Raw genomic sequence first — 19063 nt, 5'->3', positions numbered from 1 at the left:
CCCCCTTGCCTGATGGTCCCACATTCTGATGTAGGCATACGGTTGACTTCAACTTCTTGCCAAACTGCGATGTAGTTCCACATCCGGCCAGTTGGGGGTCGCTGTGAACTGACGCACTAGTCCATGTGAGTCACACAGTACGTCGTCCCAGGCTGTCTGCCCTTGACTTGGCCGGCGTGTTTGCAGGCACCGTTCCCTGATTGTCATCACTATTGTGTGTGTTTGTGTGTCTGCGTGTGAGACGTGTGTGAGAGAGGCACGGTCACACGGTCACACACACGCACTTTTGTGAAAGATGTCCGCCAGCTCGCAGTCCGCCAAAAGCAAAAAGGAGGAGTCTTTTCTGGGCAGACTAGGGGGCACTTTGGTTCGCAGGAAAAAAGCCAAAGAAGGTAAGTCATTTATTTTATTTTTTTTTATTATTATTATTGTATTTCAATAATACACCATGCTTTATTTTCCGTTTGCGCTTATAAGTGCTATAATCACGTGGTACTCCAATTAAATACGGGTTCGTTCACAGTATTGATGACGTCAGATTTAAATGAGTTTCCTTTAGTAACCAGATTTAAATTAGTTTCTTTGGTAACCACAAACAATGCGTCTGACCAAGTATGCTGCGCGCGCATTTGATGTGGAGTAACAGACATAAATAGAAGCACAGTGGAAAGCTATGTAGGCAAGAGGAAGTTCAAATAAGCCTCCATAAATGTATTTATGTGGTCTTATTTACATTTTAAACACACTTGTCTGTGTCTCAACGTATTTTGAGCTAGTGCGTGTGTGGTGCGTGTGTGTGTTGGGAGGGTAAAAGAGACAGCTGTGAGATTTAACGCCTGTGTGTGTATCACTGAAGGTGGTCCACAAGTTGGCGAAGGACTGCCAAAATATGGGCCTATGCTAGATGTTACATAATAGGTAATACAATACATAGACGTAATCACATTGCTAATATTTTAGTGTGTGTGTGGATACGTTGATGTATTTTCCCAAACAGAAACTCCCCCCCCCAAAAAAGAAAATTATATATATATATATTCATTCATTCATTATCGATACCGCTTGTCCTCACAAGGGTCGCGGGCGTACTGGAGCCTAACCCAGCTGTCTTCGGGCAGTAGGCGGGAGACACCCTGAATCGGTTGCCAGCCAATCGCAGGGCACACAGAGACAAACAAACAACCGCACTCACAATCACACCTAGGGGCAATTTAGAGTCTCCAATCAACTTACCATGCATGTTTTTGGAATGTGGAAGGAAACCGGAGTAAACCCACGCAGGAACGGGGAGAACATGCAAACTCCACACAGGGAGCCCGGGGCCGGGATCGAACCCACGACCGCTGAACTGTGAGGCGGACGTGCTAACCAGTCGACCGCATGTCAACACGAGATTTGCCTTCGCGGGCCGCATAAAATGATGTTGTGGGCTGGATCTGGCCCCCGGGCCTTGAGTTTGACACCTGTATGGGCCGATGCAAAGTACACTATTGAATAGATAGGAATATTAAACTACTATTAACTACTGTGAGTCTATAGTCTAGTATGGGCCTGCCCTGTACTATACTGTATCAGTGTTGTAATAGTTTATTCAGTTAGTTTTCAGAGCGATGGAACTGTGGCTGACTGGTTAGCTCGTCCGCCTCACATTGCAGAGGTTGTGGGTTCGAATCCAGTCGACGTACAGCAATACCGAAATAAATACATTTAAAATGAATCCCGAAAGTTCGTGTATGTTTGCCTGCTTCGTTAGTTTTTGTTAATTATAAGGACCTTGTCCTGTATACAACAATACAGTATAATGTGTTTTGTGCCCATGGACCCATACTAGTCTGCCACTTGACTCTACTTTGGGCTTCTACCATATTAACTTAAAGGTAATGTTTTAAAATGGCTCATCTTGAGGCTGTTGTGGTTTTTCTGTCGGGCGTGGTGATTTTATTCTCGAGAGGAAACACCCAAACGATGAGTTGCGTCGGGAAAAGGTTGCGTAACGTTTTGCAGAAAAGTCATTTTCCATGTCAGCATTTTGTCATCTTGTTTTTGCCCCCTTGTCGAGTTCAAGTTAGCTGGAACACAATTTAGTTGTGAAAACCTAAACTTTCTCTCGCACGACCCAGATTGCTGCAGTTTTCTTGGGTTACTTGTGACAAACTGACAGGAAGTGTGCATTTTTGTGACAAGGCCAAAGTGTCAATGTCTGTCACATCCATGAGTTGCTTTATAAGGAACGAGCGGTCACATCCTGACTATGTAATCTTGCACTTGACATTCACTTGTATGACTTAAACCTTGCTCACTTGCTCCGGAATGACTGCGAATAGTAAGTTGTGTTTTGTCTACCTATTTTTTTGATAGTTTACGTTGTGTGCGGCTTTTTATGAATGGCCGGTTGTCAGCCACCAAGTTTTGAAATTCAAACTGTGAATCGCTGGTGCATATGTGGTGTCGCAATGTCACAGATGTAACAACTGATCAAAAATTCTCATGAGCTTTCGCACCCCCAAAAAAAAAAGAACGAGAGCCAGCCACCCGCCACTGCAACGCCAAGCCATACCGATACAATATAAAAAGTATATATTGCGTTTTACAATAGTACTTGACTATATTTATGATTTCTCATTTTCCTGCGGCTAGAAAGCAAAGTGCCAAGTATCAATAGCCTCTCCAAATATCTCCTTTATTCTCTTTGTAGCCATCTTACGCCATGTTTTTGTGTTTCACCCAACTTTATGTGTATATTATAAAATAATAATAATAATTGCACTTATTAAGTAAACAATCCAATTGGATCACCTATTCTGCTCACTGCCACTAGGGGGCATATTTAAAACAAACATCCAGCATTTTTTCTGCTGTGCTTATCCTCTGGTCGCCAGCCAATCGCAGGGTACATAAATCAACACGATTTCCCACCGACGGACAATTTTGAGTTTTCACTCAGCCGTTTTAGTTCTCCATTGTGTCTTCCCTATTTAGCCCCGCCTCCCCCATTGCATTCTCATTCGACATTAAGTATGCAGGGGGGCGGGGGGGGGGCCCTGCTGTCATCTCTGGCCTTATGTTCCTCCCCAGTCCCGTGCTGGTGTAAATAACCCGCGCTATATTTAAGAGCCAGTCTGTCGCCTCCATATACTGCCACTTTATTTATATCCTCCCCCAGTTAGCTGCCTCCCACCCCCTCCTGTCCAAGAGCTCTAATGGGATCTCACTTTAGCTACATTGTTGTTTTTTGCATGCTGCTCACATATTGGCCTTGAATAGTAAACTCAATTGTAGAAAAGCTTACACTTTCCATTGATGGGTCCCATACTTCAAATTGTTGGACAATATTGTAAAATATTGTGGACCTACACAACAGTATTGGGCTTACTCAGTAGCGCTTATATAATCTTACAGGCCTATGCCACTATACATTTGTATTGTTTTATATATATATATATATATATATATATATATATATATATATATATATAAGGAAGACAGCAAAAAAATTCAATGTTCTATCTGGGTTGCCAGCTTTCCTCTGGATTGAATTAGCGTAATTGTGTTAGCGGTAATAGAGTCACTGCCTGATTGATTGCCTGTTGCAAGTAAGATATATTAAAGGCTTCATTTGGCGGCTCATTGAAACACGACATTTATGCTGAGTTCGACAGTCAGCTAGACTTGGAGAAGAAAATGTGTGTTTTTTGTCAAGGGGGCATGTTTCATTTTATGTTATTTTTTTTGGGGGGGGGGTTAAAATATGATGACCGTATTTCAGTGACGTGTAGAAAATTAGATACTTAGACACTTCGAGCTTAGGTCGTTGCTTTCTATTAGTTCACCACTAGATGGCGCTACATTGTACATGCTGGATCTTTAAGCTACAGTAATTGGCAATAATTCTGCGGTCCAAACTGCCTTCATGAAACCTTCATTGCCTGTACAGGCCGCACACATCTAATTTTTAAAGCTTCAAATTTCACATGAGTACAGAAGTATATCAATAACTAATTTGTGTAATCTATTGATCGATCACAAGTGGCAAGCATATGGCAGCTAGCAAGTCAGCAGCTAGCTTAAGTAGCTAAGGCAGCCATCTTTATCTTCATCCCAAACTTTTACAAGCGTATATGCTTTGACCCTGACCTCACCCCCACCGCCCCCAGAAATCCGATTTCCAATTTTAGTCGATTTTTTTTTCTCAGTTTGCCTTATTTGTCCTTATACCAAACAAGATTTGTAACCTTTCTTCTTGGTTGCCTCTGTAGCTTTAGCTTCCAATCCATCAAAACATGAATTGACATTGAACTCCTTTGTTCATAAAAAAAAAAAAAAAATTACAGTGGCCTCTATAATGACTATCAAGTCAATGGTAGCGGGAGCGAAACAGGAAATCGAAAGCTACCAAAATTAAAGTAGTGACAGCCTCAGCTCTTGGACATCCGCATGACAACTGGTGATCATCTCCAATGATTACGTCATACTAACTTCCATTGGATATTCTTCTTCGACTGTTGTCCACACACACACACACACACACACACACATCTCCGGTAACTAGACCTCTGAGGTGGGGAGGAGGTTTGTGACAGAAATACACACGCCCCCTCTCCTGCTACTCACACTCACTCACACATATTGACGCGCACATTGAATATAGTGTGCATGCATTTACTGCATTGTGCACTCGTTTCCATCAGGAGTTCAAAAGTGGGGACATGGCGGGGCTGCTTTGTGGAACCAAGAGGAAGAAACCAGGTACTTTGATGAGCTTTTATGTAAATGACAAGCGGGCTCAGGTTCGCAAATTATGCGTCGCTGCTTGTGTTGTCGCTGAGCATATACTTTTATTTGAGTTGCTGTCCATAGGTGGACGTTCGGCTTTATTTTGCCGCACGGTCGAGGTCTTTGATGCAGGTTGTATTTGACAGTGAAGTGGGCGTAATTCTGGCAAATGGGCCACGGGGGAGGAAGCGGCGCAATTAGGATGAAATACAGCAATCCTGCTCTGTAATTATGCAGCCAAATGTCGATCCATGAGGAGATTCCAGGCTAAAAGTGACTGCAGTATCGGATAGGAAATGTGCTGTGGACGCCTTCCGCCTCGAGTAAATGTAAATTACTGCTTTGAAGTTGCCAATTGCTTTACATTATAAACAGCGATTGAAACGTTTTCTTTTTCGCAAACTCTAAATATACCACCACATTTGTGTTCTACAGAAACTGATAATTGAAATGCAGGCTCATAAAATCAAAGCTAATATTGATCATCTCTCAATCCCGGCCGGGTTTACTTCTATTTATTTCCTCCATTTCAGCTGCACTTCAACGTCCCGATTTTTAGCTCTTTTGCCGAAGTCGTCGTTTCTGTGGCCAAACAGGAAACATGAAGAGATAAAGATGTTGATGGAAAATCATGTGGCCCGTGGAAAAAGTGAGCAAGTGTCTCTCTCTGGCAGCAGTTTTTGAAAATCCTCCTACAAAAAAAAAAAAAAAACAGAAGCAAAGACAATAACATGAGAAAAAAAAAAGGATTCGTATTGATGAACAAAGATGGAAAAACTGTCTATTGATAATCAGAAAGGCCACACAAAAAAGCAAACTATATAAATAAAGAACATATACATATACTTAAGACCAGTATGGCAGACGGGGACTTCATTCACCTCTCTGTATCATAAAAATCTCTTTGAAAGGGCAAGTGAAAATAAACAAGTGAGATATTTAGTTTTACATGTGCAACACCCTCTAATATAGCTGCGGCTGGGGCTGTGTTCAGAATTGACCAATCACATTCAAACGCATGTTAAATGGTAAAAAGAAAAAAAAAAAGGCAGGAAAAGTCTTCTAGAACATCTGAGCTTTATTAGGCATTAATCAGAAGCACTTGAAATAGTGGCAGGTGCGTCCTGACGCCCATTTAACACGAGTTTGAATGTGATAAATCCAATCCGGACCCAGCCACATTCCCAGAGGGTGTGCACACTTGTGCAACCACATGATGTCATTTGTTTATTTTTACTGCCCCTCTTGAAAAGATCTCAAAAGTTTCATAAAGATTCCCCCAGCAATTTGAACAGGGGTGTGTCGACTTTTTATATCTCCTGAGCATCATCTGGAGCCGTTCAGAATCAGTGTTTATCTTATAACCTGACATTACATGAATAAAATTACGTCATAATCACCAGAGATTTGGATTCTGAAATGTATTTTTGTGTCAAACGCCACAGGCAGGTTTTTCTAGTGGGAGTTGGCAGTTACAAGTTTTGCTCTGAGCAACCAATCAAACGACCGACTGTTGTGTTCTTGTGCGACTAGTGAGTGACCTCCACGAGGAAGGCAAAAATGCCATCAACGCTCCAATGCTGCCCTCTGGGACGGACGTCCATCCCGAGGACACTCTGCTGGGTAGGAACTTCTCCTTACTTCTGCTTCTAACTTGAATCATCACATCACAAAAAAAAATGAAAAAACTGTAAATGCACACGTACGTACCTGAACAGATTCTTTCCTAACAGTGCCTTTTAACACGGCAGCGACTTTGCTGATTAAAGCGGAACAGAACCAAGTGCCTTTTAACACGGCAGCGACTTTGCTGATTAAAGCGGAACAGAACCAAGAGATAATAATCAGGACTTATCTTCATTTCACTGCCCGCTGCCACTCCAGTTTGTCAGTTAACGTCCACCACTTCCGCATACCACCTAATTCCTAACCTAGTGCATAGCGCCCTCGCCTGTTGAACTCCTCCACCTGCAGTCACATCCTTTTAAAAGCAATTGTGTTTTCTTGTATTGTAATTCCGGCAAGAGCGCCCCTAGCGGTGGAAGAAAAATCCACAGACTAGCCGCACCTTTATTTAAGGCGCATGGTTCAAAACCGAGGAAAAAAGTAGCGCCTTATAGTCCGGAAAATACGGTTTATTTCCACCTTTTATCGCCTACTATTCCGATTTTAGTCGCGTAATATTGTGACTTTATTCTTGTAACATTCCATCTTCTTGGACGATATTACAACTTTATTTTTAGATTATATCAACCTTATTCTCATAATATTATGACGTTATCCTGGCAATATTACACCCTTATTCTCGCAACATTACGACTTTATTTCAAAACATTCTGATTTTATTTTTGTAATGTTACTACTCTATGATTGTTGTTTTTTTCTTGTAAACTTACAACACTACTTTCATGGCATGAAGGCTTTATTTTTGTAACGTTATGACTTTATTCTCCTAACATTACGATCTTATTCTTGTAATATTATGACTATGACAACTTTATCCTCATATTGTGATTTTATTCTTGTGGCATTGTTTTTATTCATGTAATATCAATCATATCTTTTTTTTTCTATTTTAAGACTATTTGGCAAATAGCCAAACAGACCAACATTTTACTTAAATCATCACTTAAAATCATCACTTAAAATGTATATTATTTTTTTTATATTCAACTTTTAAATAACTTTTAAATACACAGTTGCATATAATATTTTACAAATGCGTTTTTTAAAAACATTTATTTACCGTTTTTCATTGAATTTTAGGTGCAATACTTTTTTAATTCAAACATTATTTGAGTAGGGTTTTTTTTTTTTTTTTGCTTTCCTATAAGCACAGTGGTAACGTTCAAACTGCGCATAATGTTACAGTGGCTTTCAATAATGTTAAAAATCCATTTATTTATTACTATTTTTTTCCCCTTTGGGGAATCCTATTTTAAAATCTGAATAAACAGGATGCTCGACTACACCCATTCATTTATTCAACTGAAATATGCGTGAATGCCTTCATCAAGCTGAGCTTGACAACTTAGAGTTCATTTAAGCTGAACTGTGCGAGGTCAGAGAGGAGCTCATGATCGATGAGGAGGTGGCGGTGAAAGTGGAGGAGCAGGAAATGAAAAGAAGATGCTGCGCTTTTTTTTCTCCCCTCACAGCCAAAATGGCTCTTGACGTTTTTAACGCCTCGCAATTCTTCATCCTCACCAGGGATTTAAGACATGTCCGCACTCGACAAGTGTGAAGGGGAGGAGTTGAAAAAAAAAACTGCACTTTAAAAGCCTCTTCTCACCTTGTCTTGCCAGAGGAGAACGCCGAGAGGATCATGCTGGACCCGACGTCGCGGGATGACCCCAAGTTTAAAGATTTGCTGAGGGTAACCATTCAATAAGAAAGACTTTGGAAGTGTGTTGATGCACTGTGGGTATAAAAAGGGAATTATGAACAGTTCAAAATAGCAGTCACTGCTTGCCCGACAAGCCAGAAAACAAAAGAAATGTCAGGAAAAAGGTTACTAGAACATCTGAACTGTTGGGGGGGTTAATCCAAGTGGCGCTTGAAATGGTTGCCCCATTTTAAAAAATTTTTTTTTTGCATCACACAAGCCTGTCATTTGAACAGGGGTGTGTAGACTTTTTCTATCCACCGCACATGTGTGCAGGTGCTGATTGACTGGATCAACAGCGAGCTGGAGGAGGACAGGATCATCGTGAAAGACCTGGAGGAGGACTGCTATGACGGACAAGTGCTGCAGAAGCTTTTTGGTCAGTCACTGAGCAAGCCAGCAACTGGTGTTGACTCGTTTGCGCTCGTGGGCTCCCCCCAGTGTCCATTATGCGTCACTGCTAATCTAATCAAAGACATTGAGTAATGACATTTTTTTTTCTCATTAAAATTGCTTATACAATTCATTTCACAAAATTACAACTTTTATGTGTAATGTTAGGACTATTTTTGTAATATTATGACTTTTTTCTTGTAATTAATGGCTTTATTTCCTCTAAAAAATAGTTTTATTTTTTACTAGCACAACTTTATCCTCCTAATATTTTTTTATAATGATAAATTAAATAATGACTTTTTCCTAGTAGTATTATGACTTTCCTCTTGTGAAATTGTAATTTCCCGGCCAATGCATAAGCTATTGAGCAAAAAAAAAAAAAAAAAGATTTGGTTTTTGGTTCCACCATAAAAAATGTTCTTGTAAGTTTAAAACTGTCTTCATTTTCACTGTCTGGTAATATTTCTGATCTGGTTATTAAACTGGGTCATAGAATTCCATTTCGTCTTTTGATCGACGGAGAGAATGTGGGACTAATAAAGCCGATCTTATTGTCACCGAATATCAATTTGAAGTGTCGTTCTCCTCCTGCCAGAAAAGCTGTCGGGTCGGAAGCTGAACGTGGCCGAGGTGACCCAGTCGGAGATCGGCCAGAAGCAGAAGCTGCAGACGGTTCTGGAGGCCGTAAACGAGCTGCTGCATCCTCACGGCTGGTCCATCGAGTGGAGTGTGGACTGTGAGTTGTCATATTTCCCTCCTGACCGGACGATTGCGTCACCGTCCCCTGATGCCGTGCTGTCACAGCGCAGTATAAGCGACATTATTGCCACGGGGAGACACATTGTGGGTGATCATTTTAAAATATACCGATGATCCATGTAATCATAATCGGTATCGGCCGATATCACTCATGGATGATCGGTATTGGTGTCATAAAACCCTGATCGGAACATCCCGACCTTTACCATCTAATTCATTCATCTCCATCCACAAAGATACAAACCAGAAATCCTGACTAATGAAATTAAATAATATAGTGATAGTAAAAAAGCACTTGCGTTGGCCGGGAATCGAACCCGGGTCAACTGCTTGGAAGGCAGCTATGCTCACCACTATACCACCAACGCCGTTGCTCTGCATGTGTGGAATGTCGCAAAAGAGTCTGCAGCATGCCTCAAGCCACGTACACAACAGTCACTTCATTAGGTACACCTTTACCATCTAATTCATCGGCATGCACAAGGACAAACAAACCAAAAATCCTGACAAATAAAATGAAATCATATACTCGTACCAAATAATGTTTTGGGGGGAATTGTCCGGGGAAAAAAAAAAAAAGCACATGCGTTGGCCGGGAATCGAACCCGGGTCAACTGCTTGGAAGGCAGCTATGCTCACCACTATACCACCAACGCTGCTTATGTGGAAGTGTGGAAAATTGAAAACACACTCACCAGTCACTTCATTAAGTTACCAACTAATTCATCGGCATGCACAAAGACAAACAAACCAAAAATCCTGACAAATAAAATGAAATCATATACTCGTACCAAATAATGTTTTGGTGTTAATTGCCCGGGGGAAAAAAAACCCCACATGCGTTGGCCGGGAATCGAACCCGGGCCAACTGCTTGGAAGGCAGCTATGCTCACCACTATACCACCAACGCTGCTTGTGTGCAAGTGTGGAGAATTGAAAACACACGCACCAGTCACTTCATTAGGTACACTACCAACTAATTCATCGGCATGCACAAAGACAAACAAACCAAAAATCCTGACAAATAAAATGAAATCATATACTCGTACCAAATAATGTTTTGGGGGGAATTGTCCAGGGGGAAAAAAAAAAAAGCACATGCGTTGGCCGGGAATCGAACCCGGGTCAACTGCTTGGAAGGCAGCTATGCTCACCACTATACCACCAACGCTGCTTGTGTGCAAGTGTGGAAAATTGAAAACACACGCACCAGTCACTTCATTAGGTACCGTCGAATTCATCGGCATGCACAAAGACATACAAACCAAAAATCCTCACAAATGAAATGGTGCCAAATGAAAATGTTTTTGGGGGGAGTTGTCCGGGGGGGAGAAAAAAAAAAAAGCACATGCGTTGGCCGGGAATCGAACCCGGGTCAACTGCTTGGAAGGCAGCTATGCTCACCACTATACCACCAACGCTGTGTGTGTGAGAGTTTGTGGAATGTTGCAGTAGAGGGAAAGTCTGCACTGCAGCATTCCTGAAGCTGCCACGTCACTCCAGACACTTCATTAGGTACACTTACACAATTGAATCCAGCCTTTGCAAAGCAAGCAAGAATAACTGAATTGACAGCAAAATGTGGAGAAAAAACTAAAATATGTACACATTTGTTTGCATTTGCATTCATTGTTTTTTTTTTTTATTTACATAAAAACAAAGCCCACTGACTTTACTGCATGTTTATCTTTTCACTTAATTAGACGATGTGTTTGTTTTATAGTCACATGGAGAAAATGTTATGTGTATACATTTCACTTTATTATTAGATCCTGTGTTTAGTATGATAATGATAAGACAGTAACAATCACCCTGTAATGCATACTTCTATCATCTATCGTTAGCCAAGCATTTGTATTTACCTTAAAGTGACGGTGAAAAATGTAATTCTGTATTTCTTAGAAATGTGAATTAACGGACACATTGCTTTTTTTCCATAAATTAAAAGAATTGCAATATAACGCATCAATTACACAATTAATCAAAATAATTATAAATTACACTAACAGTGTCAAGTATTAATTTTGACTTGACTTATGACTGTTACATACATGATATACTATTTTAAACGAAATAAGTCTTAAAATCGAAATCTTTCAGACTTATTTCATTCAAATTGTAAAAATTAATATCGTTTTCTGAATGTGAAATGTGACTTTTTTCCATGATAACTAGAGTTATACAACAATAGCTGAAAAAGATTTTATCCAGTATAAATTCTCCATCCAGCAAAGCATTATGACATGCTTACTGCAATACAGTATAACCTACAATTCAAATATTGCTCCGTTTTGATCCAATATTGTGTTTTTTTGTTGTTTTTTTTTGCCTTCCTGTACATACGGCAAGCAACATATTAGTAGTTCCTTTTCCGTATATATTCAGTGTGAACGTTTTTCTCAGCCATCCACTGCAAGAACCTGGTGGCCATCGTGTACCTGCTGGTGTCTCTGGCCATGCACTTCCAGGCGGCCATCAGGCTGCCCGAGCACGTCTCCGTCAAGGTGGTGGTGGTCAAGGTGAGGCGTGCTACTGAGGTGACGTTCTTACGTGACGTTCTTACGACTTCACTACTCACCCGCTGCTGCTGTTGTTGTTGTTGTTGTTTGAGCAGAAGCGAGAAGGCATCCTGCAGACTGCCCTTGTCAACAAGGAGCTGACCAGCACCACAGAGTGAGCGCTCCTTTCTCATCTTTGTATCGTTCCTGCGTCGCAAAAACATGGCGTTTTTGTAATATGGTTTCACAAGAAAAATAGCACGCTATACTATTATAGTATTTTAATTTATTTCACCGTAAAGAGTTAAACAGCTATATAAATACAAGTTGGATAGTATTGTATCTACTTTGTTTTGAAATTTGTGTTAGCATTAAGCTAGTCGACTTTTGTCAGACAAAGCTAATATGCAGTGATTGAATACACGACTTCTGTACTTCTCTTAGTTTTGTGTTTAGTTTGACAGTAAACTTCAGCTGAGAGTGGCAATTTCTTTTTCAAAAATATTCACCATCTGCCAAACTGCTGTTGGTTGTAAAGTTCCCTGCCGCCATAGAGTAGTTAGCGCTCACAAAAAAAACTAAAAAAAAAGTTAGCGCTCACCACTCAAGACCAAAAATTGCCTGAGCGATCACTCGTAAGTTGAGGTACCACAGTATTCGCGAGCTTGCATTAATATACGTAGCAAACTGATTTGTTTTTGGCTCTGTTTGCTTTCCAGAATGATGATGGGAAGATTTGGTAAGTATTTGTTGTTTCTATATATATTTTATTGTTCTATATATGAGTTTCAACTTTTGAATTGAATTGCTGAAATTAGTGAACTTTTCTAACATCCTAATTCATCGCGATGCACCATGTATGTTGAATTTGCCATTACACAGTAAAAACAAATACAATATTTACTTTTGTAGGTGAGAAGCTTTTTTGGACAAAAAGCCTCGAACTATATGCAACGACACAATTTGCCAAATCAGCGTAGCAGCTTCAGAAAAATAAAGAAAAAAACATGCTAGCGTAGGCTAACGTTAGGATTAGCTCAAGTTAGCATAAATATAGCCAATATTCCAGTAAGGCGCAGCATCTCAAGGAAAAATAAAGAATACCTTTAAAAAACTACGAAACTAACTTTACATTTTAAAGGTTCAAATGAGCAGCAAGAACACATTTGAAGTTTTTCCACAAATGTATGTGATAAATAAAACCGGCTTGTCCTACTCATATCTCTCTTTAGCCCGGCTGGTATTGCAAATAAGAATCTGTTCTTAATTCCATCTGTTCTCAGACACCCGGATAAATAAAAATGAGTTTGTTTGTTTGTTTCAACAGAAAGAGATGCTTTTGACACACTTCTGGATCACGCGCCTGACAAACTCAATGTGGTCAAAACGGTAAGAAAAGTATTTTCCCAATGGAACCATTGAAAATTCAGCCTCTTTCTGAATTGTTCATCAAATGATCCTATTGCTGTCACTAGTCGCTCATCACCTTTGTGAACAAACACTTGAACAAGTTGAACCTGGAAGTCACCGAGCTGGAATCTCAGGTATTCAACGTTTATCAACACGCACGAGAGAATCACACGTAAATGTATCCACGGGGCGGTATCTTTGTCTTACGGATGTCTGCTAGCTTATTGCTAACACACAATGTAAAATGCCAATTATAAACTTTGAAACAACTTATATTTGAACACAAGCAGACAGAGCATAAAACAATACTCAGGGATATATTCTTTATTCTCTGTGACTAAAGCAAAAACAACCATTATTACTGCAGCTTAGTTAAGATGGTCTTCCTCTGTGCTTCATCAAATCTGTGCGTTATGTTTATGAGTATTATAATGCCCCCCGGTGGCCAGGGTGCGCACATCGGAATGAGCAGCACAATGCCCCTTGAACGCTTTAATTCTTTGCATTCTATTTAAGTATGTTATTACTGTCAATTTTATCAAGTACAATACTGGGGACTACTATTTTTCTTATAACAAAAAAAACAACAAAAAAAAACGCAAAAAAACGTCTTTTGGGGTAGATTAATGGCATTTCCATTCATTTCAATGGGGAAAGACAATTTGCTAAATGAATGTTTTGAGTTAAGAATTTTCACAAAACAAATTAAATCAAGGCAGTACTGTATCCGTATCATTATTATTAATATTATTATTATTATGGTGTAATATTGTGTTCAGTTTTCTGATGGAGTTTACCTGATCCTCTTGATGGGGCTGTTGGAGGACTACTTTGTGCCTCTGTACAACTTCTTCCTCACCCCGGAGAACTTCGACCAGAAGGTGATTTGACAATCATGAAAGATAAAGATGTCATTATCGTGCGTTATGAATTGTGTCACAATCTGAGATGGCTTTTTTCGAATTTATTTTTTTCAGGTCCACAATGTGGCATTCGCATTTGAGCTCATGCAGGACGGCGGCCTGAAAAAACCCAAAGCCAGACCAGAAGGTAACGATGAAAGATGTCGCAAAAAGGCTTTTCATATTTAATACACATTGCTGATATTCATCAACTTTTATCGTAGTCATTTTCTGTAGAATGAGCCCCAAATTGTTTCAAAGGAGCTGTCGGCACAAACATTTTTTCCATGAATTCTGCCTAGCAACAAGTGACATGTCAGAGAAAAGACTCATCGCAAATTGCGTTGGCATACTTTGATACAAATGAGCGGAATGAAGTTGAAATCGTATCTTAAAATACAAAGTTTATGTGAATACAAGTCTGAATTATACGTGCGTAAGACTTTTGAGCATCTTGTCAAGTTGTCTGGAAGTTGTAACTCTTCATCTTGTGACAATTTTCCTTTAAAATAGATTATGGCTTTCTTTTCGATTAGCGTTCCGACAACTCTCATCACATGGCAGTGAGTCTCATGACAAATTTATTTTCAAAATATTATTTCACTCTTCTAGTATTGTGACTTTATTGTAGTTACTTGACTGAGCTCGTCATATTACAATTTATTCTTGTAACATTACAAATCTATTATGTATTCTCATTAGGACTTTTTTCTCATGCTAGCACGACTTTACTTTTTTCTTAGATTATTACAACTTCATTCTCGTAACACTATGACTTTTTCTTGTCATGTTACCATTTTTTTTTTCTGCTAATATTGCAACTTTTCTACAACTTTATTCTAACTTGGATAATTTGTTGTTACTTTAAAAAAAACCTTCTCTATAATTATAATGTTCCTTCTCCTGCTAAGCAGCTATTTTTTTCATATCAGTCTAGACGTTTTGTTTGCAGTTAAAATTCTTATTTAATGTTCTTGTGGAGTACATTTTAGTTTAATCAAGTACACTTGTTTTTGTTAAGTGCCGTGTTTACTGTTCAAATAATGTTACAGTGACTTACAATAAATGTTAAAAATACTTTTAAAGAATAAAACCTCTGTCTCAATTTTAATGAACGCTTCGCGCCACTGTGCAACAGTATAAATTCATCTTTTTTGAGGTTTAGGCTGAGAACCCGCCAAGTGTATGTTATTGCAATGCTGTTACTTTCCACTAGAGGGAAACCTTGCGTCATGTTTAAAGCGACCACCGTGGCTTTTTTTTATTTTATTTATTTTTTTATTTAATGAACCATCAGCATAGCATGTCATGCATCAATATACATAAAGAGATCACATTATAGGATAGAATGGTATTAGCTTGAAAAGTAATCTAATAGTCATGACGGATGGACTACTTAAAGGTTAATCAACAATTTGTGCCATTAAGGCAATTTCAGTCAGTGGCTGGAATGGAAAGATGAAGCGATACATTTGTTTTATTACGTTATCATCAGCAGGCGCTCGCATCGGCTCACTGTGATCCACACGGGCCTTTCTAGTGGCAAAATAATGTTGGAAAACGATCAAGTTAATTTGTTTTCTAATCTTTTTGTTACCCTCGCAGCATCATTTTTTTTTTGTTTTTTTTTTTGTTTTTGTTTGTTTGTGACCAACTCGTGTTTAACCTTGAATACTAAATGCGGCCCAGTCTAATGTTATTCAACAAGACAACTTATCTCCAAAGACCTAGTTTGGCAGAGAAAATAACAATATGCAAATAATCCTTTGCGGATGCGATCTCAATGCATTTTATGGTAATTATCAGTCAATTCTTATGTTGGCCTAGTTTGTTTGTACAGCATTAATTGAGGAGCTGTAATTTAATGGTAAAGATTTTTTTTTCTTTTCTTTTCTTTTTTTGCTTGATGAATGAACAAACCTTTTGTTACCTTTTGTGCAGATGTGGTCAACCTAAACCTCAAGTCCACCCTAAGAGTCCTCTACAACCTGTTCACCAATTACAAGAACTCCGAGTGACAGCTCGCATCTCCGACACACGCCTGCGACGCGTCTGTGTGTGTGCGTGAGTGTGTGCGTGTGTGCGTGTAATTGTGTGAGGTGGCAAACAAGGACTCTTATGTCGTCCCGTTGCCAGAGACCATTGGGAATGCTTGTTTTTTTTTTTTTTTCTCAAAACATCTCCTCTATTGTATTTATTTATTCCTGTCGCAAAAGTGTTTGAATGCGCAGCCTTGACTGTGAACGTCAACATGAAAACGCATTCAATGTACACGCAAAGTGCTCACGTTTACCAAATCGCTTCATATTCTTTCTGAAAGTGTTCTGTGTGGATATTAAAGTATACATATTTTAGTTTTTTTTTTTCACAATTTAAAACAGTTCAAATGTGTCTTAAGAACAAAAATACCCCGAGGATTTAAAAAAAAAAAATGGAGGCGTTCTTAGAGCATATTTCACAATGTTGCATGAGCACGTCGTCAAATCAGACATGATTTATTTGGTTGTTTAATTTCACACTGAATGGGTAGATGGGCACTTTAGAGAGCAAGCTACTTATGTACACATTTTTAAAATGTCAATTTTCCATAACATTAAATGAATCATTTCACGTTGTCAAAATGTCACTGATGTATGTAGTTAATGCTAGGACAAGCTAACTAGCTTTGAGGGAAAAAAAAGAAAGAAAGAAAGAAAGAATTTAATATACAGGTGGCTCGCTAACATGAAATTAGCATTTTCAGGTAAAACCAACAAATTCATTAATTGAATATATAGGTTACAGGTGACTCGCTGTTGCTGAGCTAATCTAAAGTCAACAAATTTTAGCAAAACTTTTTCGGTACGTTTTCACAATCCTGACTGCGACATCATCACTCTGCTATGAAATCACCCAAAAACTACTCAACTGAAACGATTGTATAGTTGTTTTTGTTTCATTCCCAATGCAATGTATATCCGGGTAAACGGAACAACAGAGCTTGTTGTAGCAATGCTAACTAGCTTTAGCATTAGGTCTTTAATAGCAGTTTTAAGATTGCCAAATTTAGCTGTATTTTTATTTTAATGTTTAGGCAGAATGCTTACATTTTGAATTTCTTGGACAATGTGAAGAGTCTCACATACTTTCCCACATCTTTTTGCTTATATTCACGTAATTATTTCTAAGGGTCCACTTTATGAGAGCTCAGAGCTGATAATTATCTGCCTTTTTTTTTTTTATTAATTGAAATGTATTTGACAATTTACATTATAACAAATAAATAACAAATTTATGAGTGGAGTTTAACTTTGTCTTTGTAAAATTAAGAAAGGCTGAGCTACAATTTATTTTAATAGTTCTCAGTGGTCCTATGTTTTGCTTTTTCTTTGGCTTTTTATGGTACCACCAATGAGGGTCATCAAGCATACAAGAATAGAACAGATAAAATCGGAAATTGGTGTTATTTGAGACACAGGAGGTTAGGGTTTCATACAGAGATTAGGTCTTAAAAGTAGGGTTTCAAACTGGGATTAGGTTTTCAAATTATGGTTTCAAACTATAGTTACTGTTTCAAATTTGGATTTGAAACTAGGGTTCGAGTTTCAAAATAGGGTTAGTGTGTCAAAAGTAGGGTTTTAAACTTGGATGGGGTTTCAAAGAAGGGTTTTAAACTAGCGTTAGGGTTTCAAAGTAGGGTTTTAAACTAGGGTCAGGGTTTCAAAGGAGGGTTAGGGTTTCATAATAGTCTCTTAAACTAAGGTTAGCGTTTGAAACTAGAGTTAGTGTGTTAAAGTAGGGTTTTAAAATAGAGTTAGACATTTTGTCCATTTCCATAGGTTGATCAAAGACAAACTGTTTGACATTGTGTGCGGGCGGGGCATGGCGAAGAACTTGGTTTCCGAGTAAATGCCGGCAAAATTTGATGACGGCCATTTTGATTTGAAAGAGCCAGTTTAGGGACATTTTGTCCATCCCCATTGCTCGCTGAAAGACAAACTCCTCAAGATTTTTGTCCGATTGCTAGCAAATTTGAACCGTGTTATGCTAAACAGATGGCCAGTGCTAACTTGCAGAATCATTTGGTTGTAGACGCGGGCTGGCTTTGGCAGCAACGTCCTCTGACTGATTGTTTTGAAAACTGGCTGGGCGTCACCCAACACGATTGCCTTCGTCTCCCCTTTTGCGTTTCGTTGCCTTTTAAGCGCAGCGGCCGCCCCAGCTGGGCCGCACTCAGCGAGGCCTGCTATCGACTGACCTTTCAGACGAGTGCCGAGAGGAGGCCTGGAGACCTCTGCTTCACCCCCCCCCCCCCCCTCCGCCCACCACCCACCGTGTGCAGACCTCGCCTGCTGGTGCCACTGGGAAGATTTGTGCATGACAAGCTGCGCTTTCTGACGCTTGGCTGAATTATTGAACGGGGAGATGAGTCAAGGCACTGTCAGGAATCACCAGAGTGACAATTTGTTAGCGCTGCCTCCGAAACATTCCACCAATTTGGGCAAAGGAATGATGGGTTTATTTTAGAGCTCCCTTCTTTGTTGCTATGGTAACCTTCCACATACCCCCCCCCCCCAAATTGCCCCTTCATCTGGCTGTCAGGTGGTCCCTTTTTTCACTTTTTTTTTTTTTTTGATAGCTTGTTTTCTGTGCTTCCTGTCTGTTTTGGTTGTTGACATTACCTTTCACGACCGAGTGGTGAGCTAGCGGTTAACATGTCTGCCTCGCTGTTCTGAGGTTCTGGGTGGGAATCCTGGGTCGGTCTTCCTGGCGTTTTTGCATCAGGGTTATAATAGTTTGGGATTTTTCATTACAGTTAGATTTTATATCGTTTTGACTCTTTTTTTTTTTTTTTTAATTCCGTTAGTTTTAATTGGTTTATAGAGTAAGTTTAATGATTTTTTTTTTTTAATGATTTGTTTTAGTTTAGTTTTTTTTTTTTTAAATATACATTTGGATTA

At 39.3% G+C, this 19063-nt stretch overlaps 1 protein-coding gene and 5 non-coding genes across 8 annotated transcripts; 1 reads left to right on the top strand and 5 right to left on the bottom strand.

The window, feature by feature from the left end:
• Window positions 1-107: 107 nt before the first annotated feature.
• Window positions 108-17405, top strand: parvb (parvin, beta). 3 transcript variants are annotated; one of them, XM_086028815.1, is made up of 14 exons: window positions 2306-2323; window positions 4689-4746; window positions 6307-6396; window positions 8079-8149; window positions 8435-8537; window positions 9150-9290; window positions 11717-11832; window positions 11928-11986; window positions 12531-12550; window positions 13139-13200; window positions 13287-13355; window positions 14001-14102; window positions 14199-14271; window positions 16065-17405. In XM_086028815.1, the coding sequence occupies exons 2-14, from the start codon at window positions 4707-4709 to the stop codon at window positions 16139-16141; spliced, it is 1023 nt and encodes a 340-aa protein (XP_085884941.1). In that variant the 5' UTR covers window positions 2306-2323; window positions 4689-4706; the 3' UTR covers window positions 16142-17405. The 3 variants fall into 3 exon arrangements, with proteins under 3 accessions (XP_085884939.1, XP_085884941.1, XP_085884940.1); XM_086028813.1 differs by lacking the exons at window positions 2306-2323; window positions 4689-4746 and adding an exon at window positions 108-392; XM_086028814.1 differs by lacking the exon at window positions 2306-2323 and having other exon boundaries at window positions 4584-4746.
• trnag-ucc (transfer RNA glycine (anticodon UCC)) lies at window positions 9610-9681 on the bottom strand. Its single transcript has one exon. It is a non-coding gene; the product is annotated as a tRNA-Gly (tRNA).
• Window positions 9898-9969, bottom strand: trnag-ucc (transfer RNA glycine (anticodon UCC)). The gene has a single exon. It is a non-coding gene; the product is annotated as a tRNA-Gly (tRNA).
• trnag-ucc (transfer RNA glycine (anticodon UCC)) lies at window positions 10152-10223 on the bottom strand. The gene has a single exon. It is a non-coding gene; the product is annotated as a tRNA-Gly (tRNA).
• Window positions 10413-10484, bottom strand: trnag-ucc (transfer RNA glycine (anticodon UCC)). The gene has a single exon. It is a non-coding gene; the product is annotated as a tRNA-Gly (tRNA).
• On the bottom strand, window positions 10663-10734 carry trnag-ucc (transfer RNA glycine (anticodon UCC)). The gene has a single exon. It is a non-coding gene; the product is annotated as a tRNA-Gly (tRNA).
• Window positions 17406-19063: the final 1658 nt, after the last annotated feature.

The sequence above is a fragment of the Filicampus tigris genome, chromosome 4, assembly GCF_054856515.1.
Source record: "Filicampus tigris isolate MCC_2025a chromosome 4, RoL_Ftig_1.0, whole genome shotgun sequence".
Taxonomy (NCBI): Eukaryota; Metazoa; Chordata; class Actinopteri; order Syngnathiformes; family Syngnathidae; genus Filicampus; species Filicampus tigris.
The sequence above is the reverse complement of the archived record's forward strand: the minus strand, read 5'-3'. Positions and strand labels throughout refer to the sequence as shown.